General features: G+C 39.0%; 1 protein-coding gene across 5 annotated transcripts; it reads right to left on the reverse strand.

Annotated features, from left to right (window-relative positions):
- On the reverse strand, nucleotides 1-22,218 carry LATS1 (large tumor suppressor kinase 1). Of its 5 annotated transcripts, none has more exons than XM_085217019.1 (8): nucleotides 22,079-22,218; nucleotides 17,924-18,433; nucleotides 13,971-14,106; nucleotides 11,676-13,201; nucleotides 6,673-7,255; nucleotides 5,478-5,660; nucleotides 5,152-5,258; nucleotides 1-4,184 (listed from the first exon to the last, which is right to left on the reverse strand). In XM_085217019.1, the coding sequence occupies exons 2-8, from the start codon at nucleotides 18,272-18,274 to the stop codon at nucleotides 3,678-3,680; spliced, it is 3,393 nt and encodes a 1,130-aa protein (XP_085073145.1). In that variant the 5' UTR covers nucleotides 18,275-18,433; nucleotides 22,079-22,218; the 3' UTR covers nucleotides 1-3,677. The 5 variants fall into 5 exon arrangements, with proteins under 5 accessions (XP_085073145.1, XP_085073144.1, XP_085073143.1 ...); XM_085217018.1 differs by having other exon boundaries at nucleotides 11,676-13,204; XM_085217017.1 differs by having other exon boundaries at nucleotides 13,956-14,106.
- Between the last annotated feature and the right edge of the window lie 197 nt (nucleotides 22,219-22,415).

Below are 22,415 nucleotides of genomic sequence, written 5' to 3' on the forward strand. Positions count from 1 at the left end.
TGCAGTGGTCTATGTATTTAATTGAAGATCCAAAGGAACTGTGACAATCAGAAGAATGTTTATAATACAAAAAAGACATTATATATACACACATATACACACAGAATATATCTATATATGTGCCTATATAGATATATATATATATAAATCAGTAAACTTGAATAGTGCCTTTATCAAGAGCGTCTTAAGGCATTCAAACGTTTTACTATCATGTTGACCCAATTTAACATCTTTTTGCTTTGGCTGAACTAAAGCAAACATTAAAAGGTCTGATCTGAAATGGCAAAGACATCTGAAACCAATGCCTAACGGTATCTTCGGTGACAGCAGCAACATCTAAGAACCCATCCACTGCACTGCCTATTAGCTAAACAATATTAAAGGAGACTAAATCATTCCCACTCACAGCTTTGAGCTTTGCAACAGCAGAAGGCAAGTCAGCCTCAGTGACTTCCTAGCCATATATTCTATAGTCTATTACAAACTGAGGATAGAAAAGATACAGCAAGAGGGCCTGCCCTAGGATAGAATGCCACTGAATATCAAATAGTATTTACAATACAGTATACGATTATAGAATATTTTATAAATACAATTTATATGTATACAAGGACACATATGAGAAATTTGTTTTCATGCTTTACAGAGAGAAAAGTAATCTGAACTAAAATTCACTGCATAATTCCACAGCTGCTGGTTAGGAGCCTTTTCTCTACTGCCAGTATAAACCAATCCCCATGATGTGTAGCCAGTACAATACCCATGTTTTAAGCAGCAGCTACAAAGAATCTCAACAGACTCAAAGTGTGTGAAACATGACGTTTCAAACATGGGTAAGGCATAGTATGTTGGAGAGTCGCACCATCATTACATAAGTAATTTTCTTTTTAGAGAAGAACATGGACTGAAACACACTGCATTTTTGCAAAGAAACATATAATGCTTTAGCATACGGACGGCAAAATTCAAACAAGGAATATTACAACTTCTAACAAGGTAACAGAAAATGCTAGAAGCATCTACTAAAGCCTAAAAATGTGAGTTCTTACAAGGTTTGTTTCAAAATTGTAAAATAATATTTAATATTTCAGTATTTGCATGTCCTTAAAACACTCAATTTCTTTTATTAAAAGCCATCATTTTTGTTCATACGGAATTGCGGTGCCCTTGCAGGACCCTTCTGGGTTTTTGTTTTTGGTGGCTTTTTTTGTTTTCATATTTTAAACTTATTTGCTAGAGATCAGTAACAACATTAAATAGGAATATAATAACATAATATAAAGCAAGCAAAGGAGAAATATACTCAGATAAACAAAAGCAATTTTTAACAGTCAATTTAATAATGAAGAACTGACATTATTTTCTCTGCAAACTTCACAAATGGTAAGGTAGGTTTCATTAAATTACCTTTAACTAGCAATATATTACACTTTACTCCAAGCAAAGTAGACCAGTTTTACTGGGATACTTACTATGAAAGAGGATAATCTTTAAAAGTTTATTTACATTGAAAACCATCTTTTTTACATAAAATGGAGTAGCTATACACTGCAGCCATTTTATAATATTCAAACTAAATGAAATGAATCTTAAAAGCTGTTTTGTTTCAACAACTGTAGAACAGCTGGACAGAAAATGAATTATTTTAAGCTACAGCCCATTTTCACTGTAGAAAATATCTACCTGGTTATGAAAAGCATTGTCCTTTTTTTGCTTTTTTTTTTTTTTAAGCATCATCTAATTCTAGACACTTCTAAGGAGAAGGGTGAATTTAAAAAAAACCTCTTGTGACAAAGTCTGTTTATGAAGTTTCCATGCTGCCAGCCATTTTTACTCACTGCAATTCACTCCTCCCTCAGTTATGCCAATATAAGCCATTTTTTGGACCACACTGGTTCACTTCAATGAACATGCACTACAACCGTCCAGATGCTAAAGACCAATTTTTACACCGAGCCAATAATTAGCATTGTAAATGGCTGCACTGGCACAAAAACAGGTATTGAATTGGAGCACAGAAAGGCAACAAATAGGTGAAAGTGCACAAGGATTTCTTAGACCAGTTTAAGTGAGAAAACTGAATTAGTAACTGAAGTTTGCTGCAAGAATAGACACAAGGACAATGCAGAGGCACAAAATAATAACTTAAGAAAGCACTAATACTATACAAGTACAATAAATTTGGAATTATCTATTGGAATTCAATTCCAAGAAGGATGGATTTTAAAAGGAATGAAGTTTACTAAAAATAGTGCATTTTATTTACCGCTCTGTTGAAGTCATAGAATAGAGCAAGATGGAGAGAAATAAAAGTGTAATTCTTTCTGCCTCTCACCTGAAACTCCTGGTGTTCTCTCAGGGAATTTTTTTTTTCACAGGGTTGCCTTGCTTCCTGCTCCTGGCAATTTCAGCAGGCTCATTGCCCTCCCACCATGAGACCAAAAAACACCTGTTCACCTGCTGTGGGAAGTTGTGAAACAGGAATGCAGAATATGCAACAGACAGACACAGGTAACTAGTTCTGTTCTGAATTGGGCTGTGAAAGATGAACCACTGAAAATGCACCAAGGAAAACTAACAGATCAGATTGGGTGCATGACATTTCTCACTGCCAGTGTCACTAGGAGGAAACTTGTTAAAAGCAAGTGAAACTAGATCCTACAAGAAGTCTCAAAAGCCATAATTTCTGCTCTTTCCTCATTACTATTTCAAACATATAATAAAGAAACTATTCTAAAATTTTGTTTTCAAAGCAGAAATTCCAACTGAATTATTTTATAAAATTTTAAAATGCACTTTACAGTTCTGTTGTAGTTGGAAAATTAAACTGGATTTCAAAAAAAAAGTACTTTTCCTAAAGCTTGCCTTCTCTCAAAACTGTCACAGAACTGATGACAGGAGACAATCAAGTTGTTTCTGAGCGAGGACCCCTGCTCACATACTACAGCATTACTAATGTCAAATTCAATTATGTATTTAAAAGACCAGTTCTAACACTTTGTTACGTCACATTGATAGTACAGCCAAGACTCTTTCCTGTTTGAAAGCTGAGAACTATGCCATTACTGCAGCAGCTGGAAACATTTCACCAGATAAGATGGCTCAGTTTTCCCCAACACTGAATAAATATACTAAATACAGCGAGCAGTGAGGGTATGGGGAAGGGGAGGAAGAGGCTGCCAAACTTATCAGATAGCTTTATTAGTGTAAATTTAGTTTTATATTTGGTCAATGCAAAGGAAGAACTGTCATTTAAAAAAAATCTGAAACAAAGACTTGTTTTTTTAAAATTATTTAGTATATGTACAAATAGGTATCAGGCATCATTTCAGGGTGAAAAAAAATAAATGACTATTTCCTATTTTAAGTACTTAGAGTACAGAGATCAATGATAAAATTCAAGTCATAATTTTTTCACCTAACATCGAATCTCTTCTAAATTAAATAATTGACAATGTTGGAATAAATTAATTTTTGAAAAGGAATTTCCTGGATTTTGGAAATGTATTCTGGAAAATGTACAGAGATGGAAAGCAAATACAACTTAGTGTTTAAAATAACAATAAAGAACGTGCATATATTCACCTTAGCAATCTTCTCTCAATTCTGTTCAGAGAAAACACTTTTCAAAAATGTCAGCTGCAAAATAAACTGTTTATTTTGTGTTTACTCCTCTACTAAACATAAACTAGGTCACGATTCTGAACCCCTCTACCTGCTTGTTCTTCATCATCGGACTGCTGTTCTGAGTTCTGGGAACTACTATACTCATACTCAATGGGCTTTGGGTTGTTGTACGGGTAGCCATTGTCATCAAAAAACCTTCGGAATGTGAACTCATAAAAGGCATGTTCAGGATGTTTTCCATTTTTGTACCATCCATTAAGTGTATCATTTACATTTCCTTCCTTATCATCATCACTCCACAATTTATCTGGATCGACTGGATCGAAGTTCGATGTGTCCGTAGGATGAGCGATTTTGGGAATGTAGAAAGCTGACTGCCGCCGTAGATCGCTTGAAAAATCAATAGTTTTAAAGAAGGGATGAGCTTTTATTTCATCTGCACCATTTTTGCCTAAACGATCTTCTGGCCCTCGGCATAGTTTAATAATAAGGTCAGAGGCCTCTGGAGTTAGCTTAGCTTGAGGTGGAATATGAAGGGAAGTCTGCCAGTTGATAACCTTTAAAGTAAGAAGATGTGTTACTTTATTTACAACTTCACAGAAAAGAAACTCCACTGTGAAAATTAAAAAAGATCACTCAACAGAAGTAACGTTTTCAGACTAATAAGGGTAAATATGAAGCTGTTTTTTCAGAAACAGAAAGAACACTTTCTGTGACAATCTGTCAAAATTTAGATAAAGTTTATTCACAGTCCAGATCTAAACTAGAGTCTGGCATGGAGCATGCCTGCCGTAAACCCAAAAGATATAATAAAAAACAGTGCCTAACAGGGCTCACAATCTTAAAAGAAGGTGAGATGAATGAATTTTTAATTATTTCATTTATTGGAAAGGTGAACAAATTTAAAATTACAGATCAATGCAGAAGTACATTTGGGCCTATTAATATCTTGGGAGTTGAATGCTGTTTTGTAAAAGCGGCGCAGCAGAAGACTGCAGAAGCCTTGTAGTCTCTCTGAACCAGGTGAGGTCAGGGAAGGGAGAGACCAACAGCTCTGAGTTGCCAGCAACCCTAAGCAGACACACTAAACTGCTCTTCCTCCATCCTCACATGCTGAGCACCTGCAGATACTGCAAAAAGAAATCTGCAGATAAGTGAGCATGGAACCCAAGTGGTAGCAGAACACCACTCAGACTGCTGGAAAATGAGAAGAAAGTGGAATTAATAACTTCTTGCACTCACTTCTAGTTAAAGAGCATGGTGGAGATCTGAACTGTGATTTGACTTGGTACAATTGCAGCATAACCGGATAAAATACATGAATGTGATTCTTAAAGTCCCCTTACAAAATGAGCACACCGTCACTGTAACAATTACAATACTACCAGTTCCTAACATCCTTGAATAAAGCAGCACTCTCAAAAAAATCACCTTCGATTCCATTATAAATTAGAAAGATCATGTCCTTTTCAACCCTCTTTTTTCAGCTTTTTCTACCTGTTACCATGAGATTTTTAAAATTACCTTCATTTGTGTTTCCAGAGGTGTTTGTGCCAGGAAAGGAGGCTGGCCCACTAACATTTCAAAGAGAATTACTCCAACACTCCACCAGTCACACAACTGTGTGTAACCTGGAGGAAAAAAAAAAAAAAAAAGCCTCAGTATATATTTAATCCTGCAAGTTCGCAAGGTAATTCTATTCAATACATTTAAGATTTCTATATTAATAGCTGTTTTTATCAAGATATATACTTGGGAAAAGCAGTTGTGTAAGAAAGGCGAAACTGCTACTGGAATGCCAGTTAAGTTGCAGCAAGATTACAATAAAAAAATAAAAATAAATGCATTACCTGTTCGTAGCAATACTTCTGGTGCAATATAATTAGGCGTGCCAACAAGGGAATGGGCCAGACAGCGCTGGTGCTGACGTGCAGCCCTACGTTCGAGTGGCTTCAGCCGATCTCCGCATCTGCAGTTCGCTGGGTCACCCCATTCATTGCTGAAATCCATGCTGTCCTGACGGGCATGATCACCTGCAATTGCATGAGAAAAAAAAATGCCAAAACTGAGAAAGGCTATTTCAGAGCTTAACTAGAATTAAATTCTCTTTATTTATTATATTTTTATTACAAAATAGTTTCTATTTCACAACTCAAGAAAAATAACTGAAAAGTCTTAAAACATCAGGATTTTGACTTTTTGCTTACGATACAAACGACATCTGAGAAGTTAATTTTTAGAGTAATTATGAGAAAATTTGATTCTTCTCAAGTTTTTTCTTAACATAACCACACTGACTATACACTGTATAAGAGCAAGAACAATATACACAAAGAGAGAAAAACAACATTTAAAGCATCAATTGATGCTAATTACCAAAAGATAAAAATCGATGAGGTTTTATTTATGCCTTCCAAGTAATCAGTTTCAATCTCTTATCTGGAATAACGCAAACACTTTTGCTTTCTCTTGAGATACTCAGAAGAAGCCTGGTCTAACAGTAATTCAAAAATTCTTTTCTAAAATAAAAACAAGCCTCTAAGAATTAAAAAGTTAATTTTAGATTAGTATATAAATCTATATTTTATCACTAATGGAATTTTTTTTTTTCCCTCTGGCTTTTTTTAAACCACCATTTTAAGTCATCATTTAGAGTTTTAAAAGAAATCAACAGTTACAAGGATGCTTGGGGAAAGATTTTCAAGAACGATCAATCTAAAACATCAATTCTACCTTCAGAATAGAGTTAGAGTTGTTAACTACGTAATTATGCCGCTACATCTTTTCTCTCCAAGATACAGAAGATACTAATGGGACAAACCTTCAGTATCATAGTTTATTTCTTCCCTCTTAAGCAATTAATGCCTACCTACACTCAGAAATGCTCCCTAAATGTTGTTTTCTGTAATTCGAATGCAGAAACACTGCTAGATGCTTTAATGTTCATGAAGGCAACGTTGCAGTCATCTTTTGACTCATTATTTATTTTCTTCAAAAGAATAACATGCCAACATCAACAACAAAAAAGTTTTATATTTCTCTTACCACTCTGGTAGTATTTTGAATCATGGGTCCATCGAAAACCTGTACAGAGTCCGAAGTCAGTCAATTTAATATGACCATCACGGTCTATCAAAATATTATCAGGTTTAATATCTCTGTGGATGAAGCCCATTTTATGAACGCTTTCAACTGCACAGGTCAGTTCTGCTGTGTAGAACCGTGCCAGATTTTCTGGAAAGACACCCATTCTAATTAGGAGACTCATCATATCACCTCCAGGAATGTAGTCCATTACAAAGTACAAATTGTCCTTATCTTGGAATGAATAGTACAGACGAACCACCCATTCGTTATCAGCTTCCGCAAGGATATCCCGCTCAGCTTTAACATGAGCAACTTGATTTCTAAGCAACACATCTTTTTTTCTCAGAGTTTTTGTTGCATATAAAGCCTTAGTATCCACTTTTCTTGCTAGGCAAACTTCTCCAAATGCACCAACTCCCAGGGTTTTAATTTTTACAAACATGGACTTGTCCATTTTAGCTCTTCTCAGCCGAATGTAATTAGACTCTTTCTGGCACAACATTTTCCTCATTTGATCTCGGGCTTCTGGTGACAATCCAACCTGTGCAGCAAAAGAGAATTACATTTGAAGAGTGAATAGTACTCTTAGTTCTAGGTGATCTTCTTATCATTACAAATCTTAAGCAAAATAAATAAAATACTTATATATGTGAGACTAACAAGATCCTTTTAATCTTACTTCATGTCTTTGTTGCTAAGCTCCTCTTCCTAAAAAATAGGAATGGTTATTTCCTTTGTGAAATGTTTTACAGAATACTGTTAAGTATTACCTGCCCTGTTTTTTATTAATCAGAATAACAATGTGCATTAACTGTCTTCCTGATGCTTCATGCAGAGCAAAAACCAGCCAAGACATGCAGAGGAGCTGCAGTGGGAAAGGCTTCTACACTCTACCCTAGCTGAAGCAGTGTTACTAATCGTCCTGGCCACATCAGTGTAATCTCAGTTACAGGAGGGGCTACAACGCTCCCACGCTCATGTCTATCTACACCAGGCAGAACTTTAAACCTTGGCACCTTTTCCTATTGTCCGCCCAACCCCAGGGCACACCTCCACCACAAGCCCAGGCCCAGTCTTCCCTCCTACCACAAGTTCCACCTCTCCCTAACAGGGCCTCGGTCACGTTCTCTCTGCTGCTCTCTGTGTACCACTAAGCTGGATGGAGCAGTTTCTTGGAAGTGGCTCACTCCTCCACCCACTATCATTTCTCAGCAAGTATCGCTATCTTGAATGAACATACCTGGCGTTTGGTCAATACCACTAGCACTCTGACAGCTGAAATTCTCACAAGCCACGTGAAACTCACAGCCTAGAGTTTCTATGCTTTTATCTTCTATAACCATGCTAAGCATTCTCATCATATTCCAACTCTGGTTCCTCCTACTGGTGTGTTTTTCTGGCTTCAATTCCTTTTAAGCATTCCAATAGCATCTATCAAGGAGAATTTCAGGCCCTGGAATCAGGTATCTCTTCATTCATTCTGAAGAAAACTTTTTCTTCAGAATTGTTATTTTCTTTGTGATGTTACCACTACAGGACTTTATGTTCATTCCTTCTTTTGTTTTCTGTAAACATTTTCAACATTTTAATGTTCCTTTTATATAGCGTTTCAATTGTTTTTCTGTCCATCTGGCTTGAAACTGCCAGCCAACAGCACTGATTTGCCAGTGCAACCTACAGAATAACTTTTTTTTTTTTCCTGGACACTCCAACCACAAAATGGAACACGGCATAAACTGAAATCCTGTAAACATAACAACAGCTGCTCAGCACAAGTTTCCAATTTCTTAGTGTCACATTATTTTACTGATGCTTGATACCAGATGTTGCAACGTCTATCCCCTAACACTACAATGCTTAAGATACTATCTGCATAATACTACCAAGACCATCACCAGGATTAGATAATCACCAGTTGAGGCGTGTATATACTGTCTGTTAACAGATGACTCCTACGCTTCGCCCAACTTAAAATTTAACTTGTGACAAAACATAATATGTGATTGAGAAAAAAAAGGAGTGATTGGAAGACCAATTAGATATCACTCGTATCTTACAAATGCCTTCAGTATACCATATATCAATCACAAAAAAAAAAAACAAAACAAAAAAACCCCACACTGTTAGAATCACAGATTTTCTTACAAGCATGAAAAAAAAAAAAAAGACTATAAAAAATTTACAATGAATAGCAGTAAGATTTAAATAGAGAAAGCTGTCTCAAATCTGAGACAAAATTTTTCATCTATGTCAGAAAAGCAGCAGTTAGATAGAGCTAGCTTTGGGAAATACATTCAACTTGCTACCTCAAGTACAGCCAATGTGTGCAACTGACCTCCATGTTACTGTAGGAATACCAAGGCAGTGCCCTTGAAAAGAGAGATACAGTGGAAAGCATCTTAAGTTTTCTGTGGATGAACGTGCTTAAGGTACAGTTCAGTGCAGAAGAAGGCATTTCTGAAGAACTCAAAAGATCAAGACGACATTTTTTAAACTTCAGACAACAGAGCATCTCTCAAGTGCCCCCTGCACCATTAAGTCTCCTTCAGGACAGCGCCAATTGCACACAAATAGAATCCCACCTGTTAGATAATTAGCAAAGAAAATGGTCCAGGAGGTAACAAAACACTAGGAGGGAGTTAATCACTGCAAGACATACAAAATACAGTCTCCAAAATTCCTGTCACTTTCTTGTTGTTGCATTCTAACAATTTTGTTGTAAAATCCAAATTATGTAGCCTAATTTGGCATCTATTCACTCAAATGCAGCCTTCACTTTTTCCTATGCCATTCATTAAAATAAACGTTTGTCACAAACTGATCTCTCCCCATACTGCAGTAATTTGTTACAAGACTTCTCAGCTATGGAATTTATCAAAAATTTACTATTTTTGTCAGGTGCATAAGCATGTACATACTCACATCTCTTGTAACTTCTATTCAGCATCAGGCACAAGTTTCCTGAATTGCTATCTACTATCACACCATTTACTCTCATTTTACTTTCTTCTCATCTGTTCCTTAGATCATGACTACTTAAATTTCTATTTGTGACAGACATATCTAGCATAATACTTGGGCACGAGTGCAAAGGAAGTAAATTCACACATTCAAATTAAATATTTCTGACAGACCTCCTCTTAGTTCCCCAGAAGACCCGACAGAACACAAATACATCACCTATCCTAGAAATACAGCATCTGCCGAAGGCAGATATTTCTGCTGGGATACGTTCTGTGTTCTTTTCTGATTTTCAAAATTCCTACCAAGGAGGAGAAGAGAGGGGGATCGATACCTGTTTAATCCTCTTAAACTTCCTAACAGTGTGCAGTGAACTAGTTACCCTTACTTCTTATCATGAAGACCTCAAATATACTACACTACTGTGGGAATTCTGTCCTACAACCTGATGAAAGAGAAGAGGCTTGCTGCAGTGTAATACTGCATTTCCCCTGCTTCAGTCTGCAATTAAACATCCCAGCTTTCAATCTAGCATAAATATTATAAAAAGTATTTCATATAAAAAAAAAGACATTCACTTAAGTGTTTTAAATGTACAAAGAAAACATTCAAGAAAGCTTACAGTCAGTGTCTTTGCTTAAGTAAGACATGATTCTGGTACTATGGAACAACACAGGAAGAAGGGAAAGTGAAGTTTGCAAATCAACATGAGTTATAATCTTACTTTTCAGTACTAAAAAATAGTCAAAATAAAATTCATGCTTAATTTTGATGCGGGATTGCATGCAAAGACCTCTAAAAAGGGATCATGCTACTCTTTAATAAAAAAAATACTGTTGCTCCAAAAATCTTACTTGCCTACACAGGGATGGAGGCTACAGAGTTCAGGAAAGCTTCCCACACCTTAACAGTTTAAATCAGCTGTTAGTGAAAGTGAAAAGGAAAGAGAGAAAACTAAGAATAAAGATCTAGAAAGAATTTCAGGAAATCTTGCTAACATTTACATATTTTATGATTAACCAAACATAAAACACTACAGCTTACAGTAGGAATTTTCAAAGAATAAAAAACATGGATCTAAAAAATAGCGTTTCAAGGAAGTGGCATTAGCCAAGTGCATTTTTAAAAGGCACATCACAATTATGTCCAATTTTCAACTACAGCTGCTAAGAATATATAAAATGCATCTCAAATCTTCATTTCTGCAAGTCTTAATAATCTCATGATTTTCACTTTTGAAATTACACATACATACATCACTTGCTTTTTTAACCTTTTAGATTGTTTCACAGAACATGAAATCTCAGGAACAGACCACTGACTTCACGTATGTGCAAAGAAATTGCTTCTATATATTCTTGCAGGTGTTTGTTATCATCCCATTCAGTTACACCTTGTTTGATTGTTTGAACAGACACCTTTAGAGTCTGGATTATAAAATACTTTGCCAAAAAGTACCACATCACTCTCATTTTAGAAATATACAATTAAACACTTTTTTTTTTTTTTTTTTTTAAAGGTATGAACTTCAAAAACCCTCTTACTAGTGGGAACAAACTGCAAAAGATATTGTTCAGGTGACTACATAAAAGGTGTACCAACTCGTCCCTGCAGTGTTTCCTTATACACACCTACACATACTATTAAAACACTGCACAGAGCTCACTCAAAAGAAGAATCAGGATTAAATAGAATCCTGAAAATAAACTATAAGCCAAGTAGTTAAATCTCAGTTCATACAGAAATCCTGCTTCTTCTGCCTTACCAATTATAAGCCATACGAGCTGTGTTTAGACACACTGAAACCTTAGTTCACAAAACTAATTTCTAAGAAGACAATGAAGAACATAAGCAAAGTAATGAGGAAACTGCCACATCTGAAATACAAAAAAGTAAGAACAGCCCTCAACACCATGCTGTACTACAATGTTCTATGTACCTGTACAATTTGTCCTACCATTAAGGCAATTCTAGTCAAAGATTTAGGAGAAAGAGTTTACCCGCATCATTTCATTCTCCAGTTGTTTCTTCCGATGTAAACGTTGCTGATGTGACTTGAGTATATTCTCCACATGCTGCTCCATGAAGAACTTAAAAGCCTGAGGGGAATAGCTTTGAATACGAGACTCTCGCCGTTCTTCATCTTTCTTGTTTTTTCTAACAGGAACGGGAGATGTTGTAATCTGTTTCTTTTCTTTGTCTGCTGAATCAACACATTCATAATTCTTTTCGTTCTCTTCCTCCTTAGATGAAATGGGTGGTTCCTCTTTGCTAAGCTTTGGTCCAGTCTCATAAGGATGGACAGATGGACTCTGGTGTAACAAGTGTTTGGGGTAAGGTGGGGGTGGACCCTGGTAATTTGGAGCCTCTGCAACAGGTGGCATAACCGCCATGTTTGTAGATGGACCCTCGGAGAAGGGAATGGGCTGAATGGTTTGTACTGGTTGCGGCATCCAGGAAGGGTGAGTTGGTGCTAAGGCAGTCTGCAGCTCTGGCTTTAACACACGCATACTTTTCACTGGCTGCTGAATAGGAGCTGGTGTTATAGCCGTTACTGTAGTGGCTGAAGGCTGAGAGCCGCTAGCGTGACTCTGTCTATTTCCATGATGGTTGTTGAAAGAATTTGACCGTGCTGGAAGGTTGGGCTGCCATGCAGGGATTTCATGCCCATTGCCGGGTGATGACTGCGGCTGCACAGGTGGGGGCTGTGACCAGGATGCAGGGATTCCAGCTACGTTTGTATTATAAAGTTCCATGTTGTGACTATTTCTATTTGGCACCAACATTGTTGGAGGAAGATTCCCATTGGTGTATGCTGAAGGGGGAGCAGATCCCCCTGCCTGCATTTGTAGTGCTGTAGGACTCTGCCTATTAGTTGAGTTCATTGGGTATGGAGGTGGCTGGCGACTCACCGAGTTCCCAGACACAACATTCTGGTGAACTATGAACTCTGCCTGACAATTACCATTTTGCATTCCAGCCCTTCCTGAAGGAAAGCTAAACTTGCTGTTGGCAGAACTCTGCATGATTATTGGTTGCCTTCCAATGGGGACAGCACTCATGCCTCTCTGACCCTGAGTGGAAGAATTCATGGGTGGCGGATTCATCGGTGGAGGTGGATAACCGTCCTGCCATGCACCTGGTGGCACTGGAGAAATACGGGTGATCACATATTCCATGTTCCCAGAGTAACGCTTTGTCTGAGCGTTTGGTTCCCAGGAAGGCGGCGGTGGTGTGGTTCCTCTGGGAGGGGGTGTCTGCCCTCGAGGAGGTGGAGGAGGTGGCGTGACGCTCCTTATCTGGGGGAGCGGTGGGGGATTCACTCTTTGTCCATTGCCAGGGTGAGCTTGAGCAAATGCTGCAATGCCAGATCCAGAGAGCGGCCTTCCTACATCAGGCTGAGAGCTGGGACTTTCTGAGCGATAAACTACTCCATCCGCCAGGGAAGGACCGTGTCTCTGAGGAACCAACGATTCCTTAGAACCCTTCCAGCTCTGCTTGCGGTTAATCGACTGCTGTACAGTCCCTGCTTTTACAGAAAGATAACAGAGCATTTCTATCATTTCAGTAAAAGAACATGCTAACTATGATAACTTTGCAAGTAATAATGAAAATTACAGCTCAATGGTAGCATTTAGCTAGCTGCTTCATACAAGCACCAGCTAGTTCTGCTTCAGAGGCTAAATGAAAATAAATGCTTATATTGCTACTCTTGACTATCATTTTTTCCTCACATCTATATTGTGGATTTAAAACAACTTTAAAGAGACAACTGTTGAGTATTCAACTTTAAGTCAAAGTTCACTGACTTCTAAACGGCACTGATTTCTAAATGGTACATGACTGAGAAAAAATACAAGCATCACAACAACTAGGGGCAAAAATGACTGAGATCTGAGTATCATTCCTTGAATATAATACAAGGATGTTGTTTAGGTGTTGTCCTGAGGGACGTGGTTTAGTGGGAAATATTGGTGATGGGTGGACTGCATGATCTTGGAGGTCTTTTCCAACCTTGGTGATTCTATGATTCTGTGATTCTAATACTTAGGCAAAATGCTAAAAACAAGCAGATATTAAAAAAAAAGTCTTAAATTCACATCAAAGATAATCATGTTTCAAACAAATCCTATTATATACTTCACAAATAATCTTCAAAGCAAAACTCTGTATCTCAGCACCTCTACTCTTCTACTCTGAGCACATGAAAGAGTGTGCTCTTTTGTATTTTTCACAGTAAGACCACAGTCAATGAGTTGAAGTGCCATGAATATACCTACCTGGTGGTTTCATACCTGCGTTTACAGGTCTTGCTGCAGCTGCAACCATCTGTTCCCGACGAGGATCCTGGTAGCTCATTTTACTAATAAATTCGATGGCTGCTTCTATACTACGGTTGTTAGTTTGTCTAAGGGCTTGTATAACCATATCCTAAAGGGAAAATTAAATACAAAAAGTTACTAAAAATAGCAAGAATAATAAAAATCATGAGAATTTAGCCAAATATCCTCCAGTGATTTTGCCAAAATACATAATGATTTCTCTCAATCAACTTAAAAATAATCTAACAAGGTTTTTTCCAAAAATATCCTCCAAAAAGTTAATAGTCTGGATCTTCCAAAAAAACAACTATATTTTGATATTGAATGTATCACCACACTATTCTTACAGTTTGTCTATTCTGGGTATTTATTAGTTATATGCATTACTCAGATAACAGATAGAGGTCCCATCTAACTTAACTTATTCTATAAAAGATATCCAAATGTGACATTCAGTACTATTGCATTTGCTCATTTTTCTTCAACCTGGAATGTCAACAAATATCTGTTAATTTCTCCTCAAGTATTTTTTACTAGTAAACACAACAACATTGGCAGAAATTCTGTTATTTTTGTGGTGGGGATTTGCTGTGTTCTTAGAGATCCAAAGAGAAGCCTTGATCAGATGACCAATCCCAGGTTTGTCAATGAAAAATGCGTTATGGATCAGTGGTGTTTCTCTGGACTTGAATGTGATTGAAGTCAAGAAACAGAGGTGATGAAAAAAGTCAGGCACTCCTCTCCCATTTTTATTGAATGGTATTGTGCAGTTGACTCAGAATTTGAAAAAAATATATATACAGAGTGACTCCCTTTAATTAACCACACTGCCTTCCAGTGATCTGTTATGGCCATACTTTGTCATATCAAAGCTATCATTTCAGTTCACATTATTTTTGAACAAGTCACCAAGTTGCAGCAGTATATGGCAGGAGGGCTGGAACTGGATGATCTTTACGGTCCCTCCCAACCCAAGTCATTCTATGATTCATCTACCAGCAAAATCAATGGGAAGTCCAAGAGGGCTCAGAAGGGAAGAGGTCAGTATCAATTTCTAATTCAGACTCACATTTATACTTTCACTACATCTGTATGTTTTTTACATTGTAAATGTATGAAATATGCACAGCCTTCAGAAATAATAATAAAATGAATATACATACATACATATAGAAAACAAGATAGCCTTGATGTTTACAGAGCAGGTGACATTGCTGGATCAAAAAGTTACAGCATTTGATCTCATCACTTTTTCATGAGACAGTTACACCTGCAACATTTCAACTATTATAGGCAGGACTGACTTGTTGCAAAGAAGTACATTTTCAGCATCAGTATGCTACTGGATCATTGTGCAAACAGAAGGTTAGACTGTCTTTAGTATTACATTTCCAATGTGAAAATGCTTTTTACAGGGCTCATCATTCATTTATACCTAACTACTCTAATCCTCTTAGTTTCAAAAACAGATTCACCAGCTTTTCAGCAAAATTAGTCTACAATACGCAGACATAAAATAACAAGTTCACATCATCAAGCTATAAAGTTAAATATAAACTTAAAGTACAGAATGAGCAATATTTTAGATTAAATTTAAATTCCATGTCCACTAATCAGAGAACATGAGGAAGAGCCAGCCAAAGGGTCTCTCCTAACGAAGAATACTTTATGGTCACTTATGTCAGATGAAGTATTAGACATCTTGGAAAGTATTCCCTTACATACAACACATTCGAACTGAACTTCAATCTCAATAAGACAGATTTCCTGTAAACAATTTAGGATGTCTTTTTTTTCCTTTTTTTAAATGAGTAGAATGAATTACATTCTTCTATTTTGTTCTTTTTCCAAAATTCTATAGTATAGTGTACTATATTTTCTACTACTCTCATTTTATTACTACTTATATACACACACACACACACAATTTCAGCTTTAACCCTGAATGCTACCTACTATTAAAGAAGGTGACTGAAGGAAATGACCAAAACTACTGTGATACAATCAATACATGCAGAATGAAAAAGGTGGGAATAAACTCACCATGTTTCCAAACCTCAAGTGACTACTGAGCCTGCAATACAGCAAAGACCTTGCTCTGATTTAAAATAAGCTTTTATTGTTACTTCAAATCCATTTTGAACACCCTAATAAAATCCCACTAAAACTTAATATAGGTTCTGACAAGAGCTAAGTAAAACAGAAAATGAAGTTGGTAACCACTACTTAAGTTTGCCTCTACTGTAAATATAGCAGATTAGAAAACCTCTGGCAGTGCACCAGAGATCAAGAAAGTAACGTCCATGTAACCTGCTAAGGCACAAACATACCTAATATAAGTTAGAAACAGCCCAATCTGGACAAACCATAAGCAGCTAACGCACTCAACTACAATCCTGTCCAGAATACCCAGCTCAAAATACCCCCTTATTTCCTTCTTGTCTCAACCCCCTCACTCTGAAAAATGCTATCAGCTGTATCTGCTCCCTGGTGGTGTCTGCAGGCCACTCCTATATGGACTATTGTGGAAACACAGCTGTGGGTTATCATGTGGCAAAAACTGCTTACGCTGTCTCTGCCTCTGATGAAGAGGTCCACGTAATCCCAAGTGCCCTGTGAATTCTTGGTTGTATCCAAGAACAAAGGGTAGAAGACAAAAGGTTTCAAGACACAGAGGCTCCAACAGAAATACCAACTTGAGATGGTTTTCTAGTTTACTATCCAGCCACAAACCATTCCACAGCCTGGGAAAGTGACTGGAAACTCATTCTGTAACAGTGGATACGAGAGCTAATCCATTTAAGAAAACAAAACCACTCCAGCAGCAAACCACAGATAAGGAACAAATCATTAAAAAATCATTTATCACTATAAAATCCTTCCATTCTTACTGAAAATCAAGCTTGGTCTTTGCATTTGGGAAGCCAAAAAAAAGCGTTTTTTTCCAGAATCAGCACCTCATTTTGGGACATTATTGAGGAAATACCAATTCATAGCTTTACAGAAATTCGCTCCTCTTAACCTCCCTGTGAATACCAAAGCATCGCAGAACTTATGAGCTGGGTGCTAGGGCAGTCAGCACGCTCCTTCAAAGGGAAGCACTGTACCATCCCAGGGTGGCAGAGTAGTTTGCTAGTTTGTGTTTTTATCTGCTTTTCAGATTTACAGAGAAGGAATGAGAATACGTAGATGTGCAATCCCCAGTAAAGACACAGGAGCTCTAAGTATGGTCATTTTATATTCCTAGAAACCATATTTCAAACTCCTTTCACATACTGAATGAATGGAAGTAAATTTAGTGCATAATTGTCTAATGTTCTTGGTTTTTTTTTTTTATATATCAATGATAGCAGAATAGTGACTTGTACCCATGATTTTCAAGTGCTGTGATCGCAACATTTTTGTCTTGAGAACATAACTGCAGAGAAGATAACCTGAAATTGCTTTTATAGTATACCTTGTTAAATATTTTTGTCAGGGAAAAAAAAAAAAAAAAGCTATAACATTTTTTCCTCACTGATTTTCCACTAACAACAGATGTGAAAAGATCATTAAAATTTAATCCTGAAATATGTGGTGCTGCCTTTCACTTTAGAATGGCCATACCTTATCAACGCATTTTAGTTGTGCACAATTTAAAATTCTGGTGAGTATCAAAGCAAAATCCATCTTCTGAAGTGTCCAGTTCTCTCTGTCTAAACTGATTTATAGAATTAAAACAATCCCTACCATACATAGTGCAAATGGTGGAAAAAATGAAAAATAGCCAAATCTCTCTAAATCTGTTTCCCTTCTTCATCCCTTCATTAAGTTCTAATTAGAACTCCACCAGATTTTGCTTATCATATGCTGTCTAAACATTCCATGACCAACACTGATAGTTTATAGTTAGCACAACACTAAAACTTGAATACAAAATATTTCACCTCATCAAAGCCAGCAGCTTGTAAGTCTTGCAGCATTTGTCGATTAACTTCTGATGTTCCTTTGACAGCTGAAGTAGTTTCATTTGCAAAGGGCAGCAGTGAGTTTCTTATCTCCTGCAAAACTTTATGATATGTTACAAATTTGGGGGGATTTCGACCTTGTCGAGGATCTTCAGATGACATCTTCCCCATGCTGAGATCAGCTTTAGCAGCATCTGAGGGTTTTGGTAAATTCCTGAGGCTCTCTCGTATTTCCTGTAGCATCTGCTGGCTGCTGCCAGTATAGTTACTGGCAGGAAAAGTCTTAGGCCTCATTTGTCTGTAACCTTCTGGCTTCTCAGTTCTCTTCATGAAAACATGTATATATGCAACCTTCACCAAGGACTCGCGCTAATGCAAAACTCCAGAAAGGCTGGCTGGTAGTTTCAGAACACGTGAAGGCAGCGACTGCTTGCTGCTAAACTGTGGTTCCTGTAGTGTTGAAGTGTGTCACAATCCAAAGCAGCTATCCTGTTAAGAAAACAAAACAAAAATCCCATTACACATTACAAGTAAAACATTGACAAGCAGTGACGCCTTCGGAGTTCGTACAAGTATGCTACCCAAATTCTTCAGGGAGTCTTTACATAACCCAAACTAGAAACTTTGCTGGGCTCCTAACAGTCCTTTAAGGAATGTCATAGATGCCTCAAGTTTGAGCAGACAGGAACTCAGGGTGAGGTTCAAAGCCAAGGTGCAGACATAGCTGCTAAGCGCACTTCCCCCACACAGCCCTACCGCTGCTTCTCTGCCTTCCTTGTCTGCTGTTCCCATTCCCTCATTCCCATGCCCACATTCTCTCCATCAGCACTCTGGAAAGCTGAAGGTGCCTGCTGCACTTGCCAGGCAGTCAGCTACACCATGGACCACCATGCTGGCTGTTCAAAAGCCCTGACACCAAGCTCCACGAGCAGGTGGAGGCACAAAGTATGTATAGATCTACTGTGATTTATCCATTCTCCACCAGCCGCATATATAAAAAAAATGGCCAATTTCATCACATGCAACTTTACGATTTCTAGTACCGTCTTCCACCTAATCTTGTTTAAGGTCTCAGTTTTCTAAGGCTATCGCAGTCTCAGCTTGAGCCTTCTGGATCCAGCTGTATTTTGCTAGTAGTTATATATTTTTTTAATATAAAGAGAGATGGGTGCAGGAGGATAAAAGAAAATCAAAACTTTCTCACTGCAATATCATTTAACAACTCAAGCATTAAATTCACTGAAAACGTAACTGTGACATTTGGTAAGGAAAACAGAAAATTCTGCCAAAAATAAATAATTTCTGCATTTTGAATGGCCTGACTCATCAGGGAAGGAACTCTGTGCTCTGTGGTGAACTAAAATTTCTGCCTCTGTGCTGTGCATTAGCATGTACTGTAACCAGTATGGCAAAGCTACAGAAACTAAGGTGATACACTAAGAGGTTACAGAGCCTCTGCCTCTTCAGAGTATCCTGAAATAAACCTTCTGCAGTCCATACTGCTCCACAGGGGCAGATCATATACTAAAGACAGTACAAGACACAAAAATTACATGTTTTAGCACTGTCTTCAGAGGCAACTAGAAGAATTATAAAGCTTAATTCACACTGCTCCTTTACCACAGCTCAACACCCGATAGATTAACGCACTCAAATTTTGCCTTCCCCATTTTCTAAAGGATTTTGAGGATCCAGATGCTTGTAAGCATCATTTGTCTCTTGAAGTACTGTGTAGGTGTTTCTCACGACAGACATCTGAATTAAACACATCTAAGGACTTTCAAACAGCCCACATAGAAGCCACTCTTTCTTTACCCTGGTTTCACTTCCACGATATCTGCACTGCCATAAACCAATTAGTGATTCAACAACTGAGGAAGAATGTGACAAGCAGCTAATAGGAAAAAGAACCTTCTGACACCCATACACGTTATACAGGTGGCATATACACACTACCTATGCATGAATGAAATTGGAAAGCTTAAAGAAGAAAGACACAAACCAGGCTTGCAAGAAGGAACACAAAGGACAACCACCTGATGCCATTCGCCTTGGAATCTTCATACTGTACTTTCTTGAATGGAACTGCTTAAATCTTCGGTGCTACAACTGCACCCACACTTTCCTTGCTCTGTGGTAGATACAGAACTTTAAATGAAGACAGTTTGGTACTGATATTAAAGCTTTTTCCTGCAATCTGGTAGCATGCAGTTCCTCAGTACTCACTGAATAAGGAAAAGATTATCAAGCATCTAAGTGAGTTTTAATAATAAACAGTAAGGTTTTGTCTAGAGTATTAAGAAACCTTCAGCAGAAAGCATGTCATAAGAGCAATTAAAAGATAATTTAATTTGGCCCAGTTTCAAGATAATTTTCAAAACGTGATGCTTAAGACTGCATTGAAAAACACTTGGCTAAAAACGCTTTTCCCAAAGAAAAGGGAGAAATTCTACTAGAAAATACTTTTGCTTGGCATGTTCCTTTTCCTTCCAAGAGACTTGCTTCAGAACACAAACTGGATTCACAAGTGCTGGGACGCATGCTAACAGCGTCTGAAGGAATTCTCTCCTCCAAAAAAGCAAAACCTCTAGGTGAGTTTATTCAACAGTATTTAATGACAGAGCTCAGTAATTTCAGTTACTTGTGCAAATTCAGCCAAAATTAAGAGCGATTATTAGTTCACCATTGGCAGGGTAATCCAGCTAAAGCTCTGCCAGCATGAAGCAGCCATCCTGCTTACCTGCCACCGCACACCTGGGTCTGTGCAACTGCGTGTAAGGCCGCACAGTGCAAATCAGGCTGGGGCAACTTACCCAGATAACAGTCGCTTTTTGGCAGGTCGTTTCTTTTGACAGCAGGATTGAGTAATAAGTTAGATGCCTATGTGAGACAGCAGTCTTAATTGCTTAGAAAGCCAATTAAACCTGTCTCCCAGTTTTACAAAATCAGAGAAAGCAAGCATTACATTGGCTACAGCTAACACTGCTTTACATCTAAACTTAAAATTCAGGTCACCTCCTCCCGGAGACGTTTGTATACGTTGTAAAACAAGAACATTTTAACTGCTCAGTAAGAGATCGACCAGAGTCATTCACCTCTAACCAGAAAGAGCTGACTGCACCCAAGGGAAATGACACGTGCCTACAGAATCACAGAACTGCAGTGGTTGGAAGGGACCTCCGGACACTGTCTAGTGCAACCCCCTGTTACAGCAGGCTCCCTATAGCAGGTATTCCCCCTCGCTCTCGTGTGTCCTTACACCTAAGTGATAAACCTGTTTGTCAGTAGTACTTTCACTAATGAAACTCCCTAATTCCCTAAACTAGTTAAAGAACAAAAATTAAAAAAAAAAATCATTTCACCCTGAAACTTTGAACTGAATAGTATTTTCTACTATGAGTCAAACTGTAAGAAAAACAACAAACACTTGTCTTTTCACAGACAACCATGTTTTTTCTGAGGAAAAAAAAGCAACGCACGGCTTTCCAGCAAGTTTGTAACATTTTATATCTAAATAACTTTGAACACATTTAAAAATTCCTCTTCCCCCACTGAGCATTGAGCACCGTGTTGTAAGCTGTCTTTGATTCCACTTCCATACCCTGGGTGCAGTAATTTATTTGTGATCTCAAGACTTCATCACTAGGAAAACCAAACCAACACAAGAATTTGGGAGCCATCAACTTAAGTTCGCAGGCGCTCGATTCAAACCAAGGAGAGGCAGCAATTCTTTCCAGCACTTACAGCCACCGAGCCGCCTACCGAAGGACGCGCTGCCAGCGCCGAGTGCCTCTAGAAGAGGAGGAAAGCCCGGCGCAGAAGGGCGCACTCAGCGCGGCAATGAGCGCGGCTCGCCGTGCACGGGCACACGGCGCTCTCAGCCCGCCCCGTTATCTCCCGCAGCGGGACGCGGCTCTTCCCACGGACAGACGCTCCCCGGCCGCGGCAGGCCCACGCGCCGGGAAGGGCGGCGGTCGCCCCGCCGCCCCCCGGGGAACGCGAGGAAAGAGCGGCCGAGCGGACCCGCGGGGCGGCGGAATCCGGACCCGGCTCGCGTTCTCCGGCGGAGAGCTCGCGGCCGTCCCCGCGCCGAAGCCAGGCCTCGGCTTCCCGCTCCCTCCGCCACCGACCCACCTGCGCGAGAGGGCGGCGGCGGCAGCGCCCCGGCCCCGCCCGCGCGGCGACGACCGCCGCGGTCCTCCGCGCTGCCCGCCGCGGCCGCTCGCTCCCTCCGCCACGGCCCGCCGCCGCCGCCACGGAGCTCAGTTCGGCGCCGCCATTTTGTCGGTGTCTCCGCCGCGGAGGGCTTCCCGGATATGGGCAGCTCCCGGCCGCCCTTGCGCGCCCGGCGCTCCCCCCGCTGCCTCGGCCCGGGCGGGGAAGGCGAGGCGAGGCCCGGCCCGAGGGGCGTTTGTGTGCTGCCGCGGGCAGCCCGACGGTTGGCCGCGGGGGATGCACTTCTCTTCTCCGG

Source organism: Meleagris gallopavo, chromosome 2, assembly GCF_905368555.1.
Source record: "Meleagris gallopavo chromosome 2, MGAL_WU_HG_1.1, whole genome shotgun sequence".
Taxonomy (NCBI): Eukaryota; Metazoa; Chordata; class Aves; order Galliformes; family Phasianidae; genus Meleagris; species Meleagris gallopavo.

Bases quoted from the DNA above. Each gene is read 5' to 3' on its own strand.
- LATS1 (XM_085217016.1), bottom strand. From the start codon at position 18,274: ATGAAGAGAACTGAGAAGCCAGAAGGTTACAGACAAATGAGGCCTAAG. The intron at 7,256-11,675 runs GTAAACTCTTTC...TTTGCTGCACAG, and splicing joins TGGAGAATGAAATGATGCGG to GTTGGATTGTCACCAGAAGC. The intron at 4,185-5,151 runs GTAATTTTAAAA...CTTACTTTAAAG, and splicing joins CTCTGGAAACACAAATGAAG to GTTATCAACTGGCAGACTTC.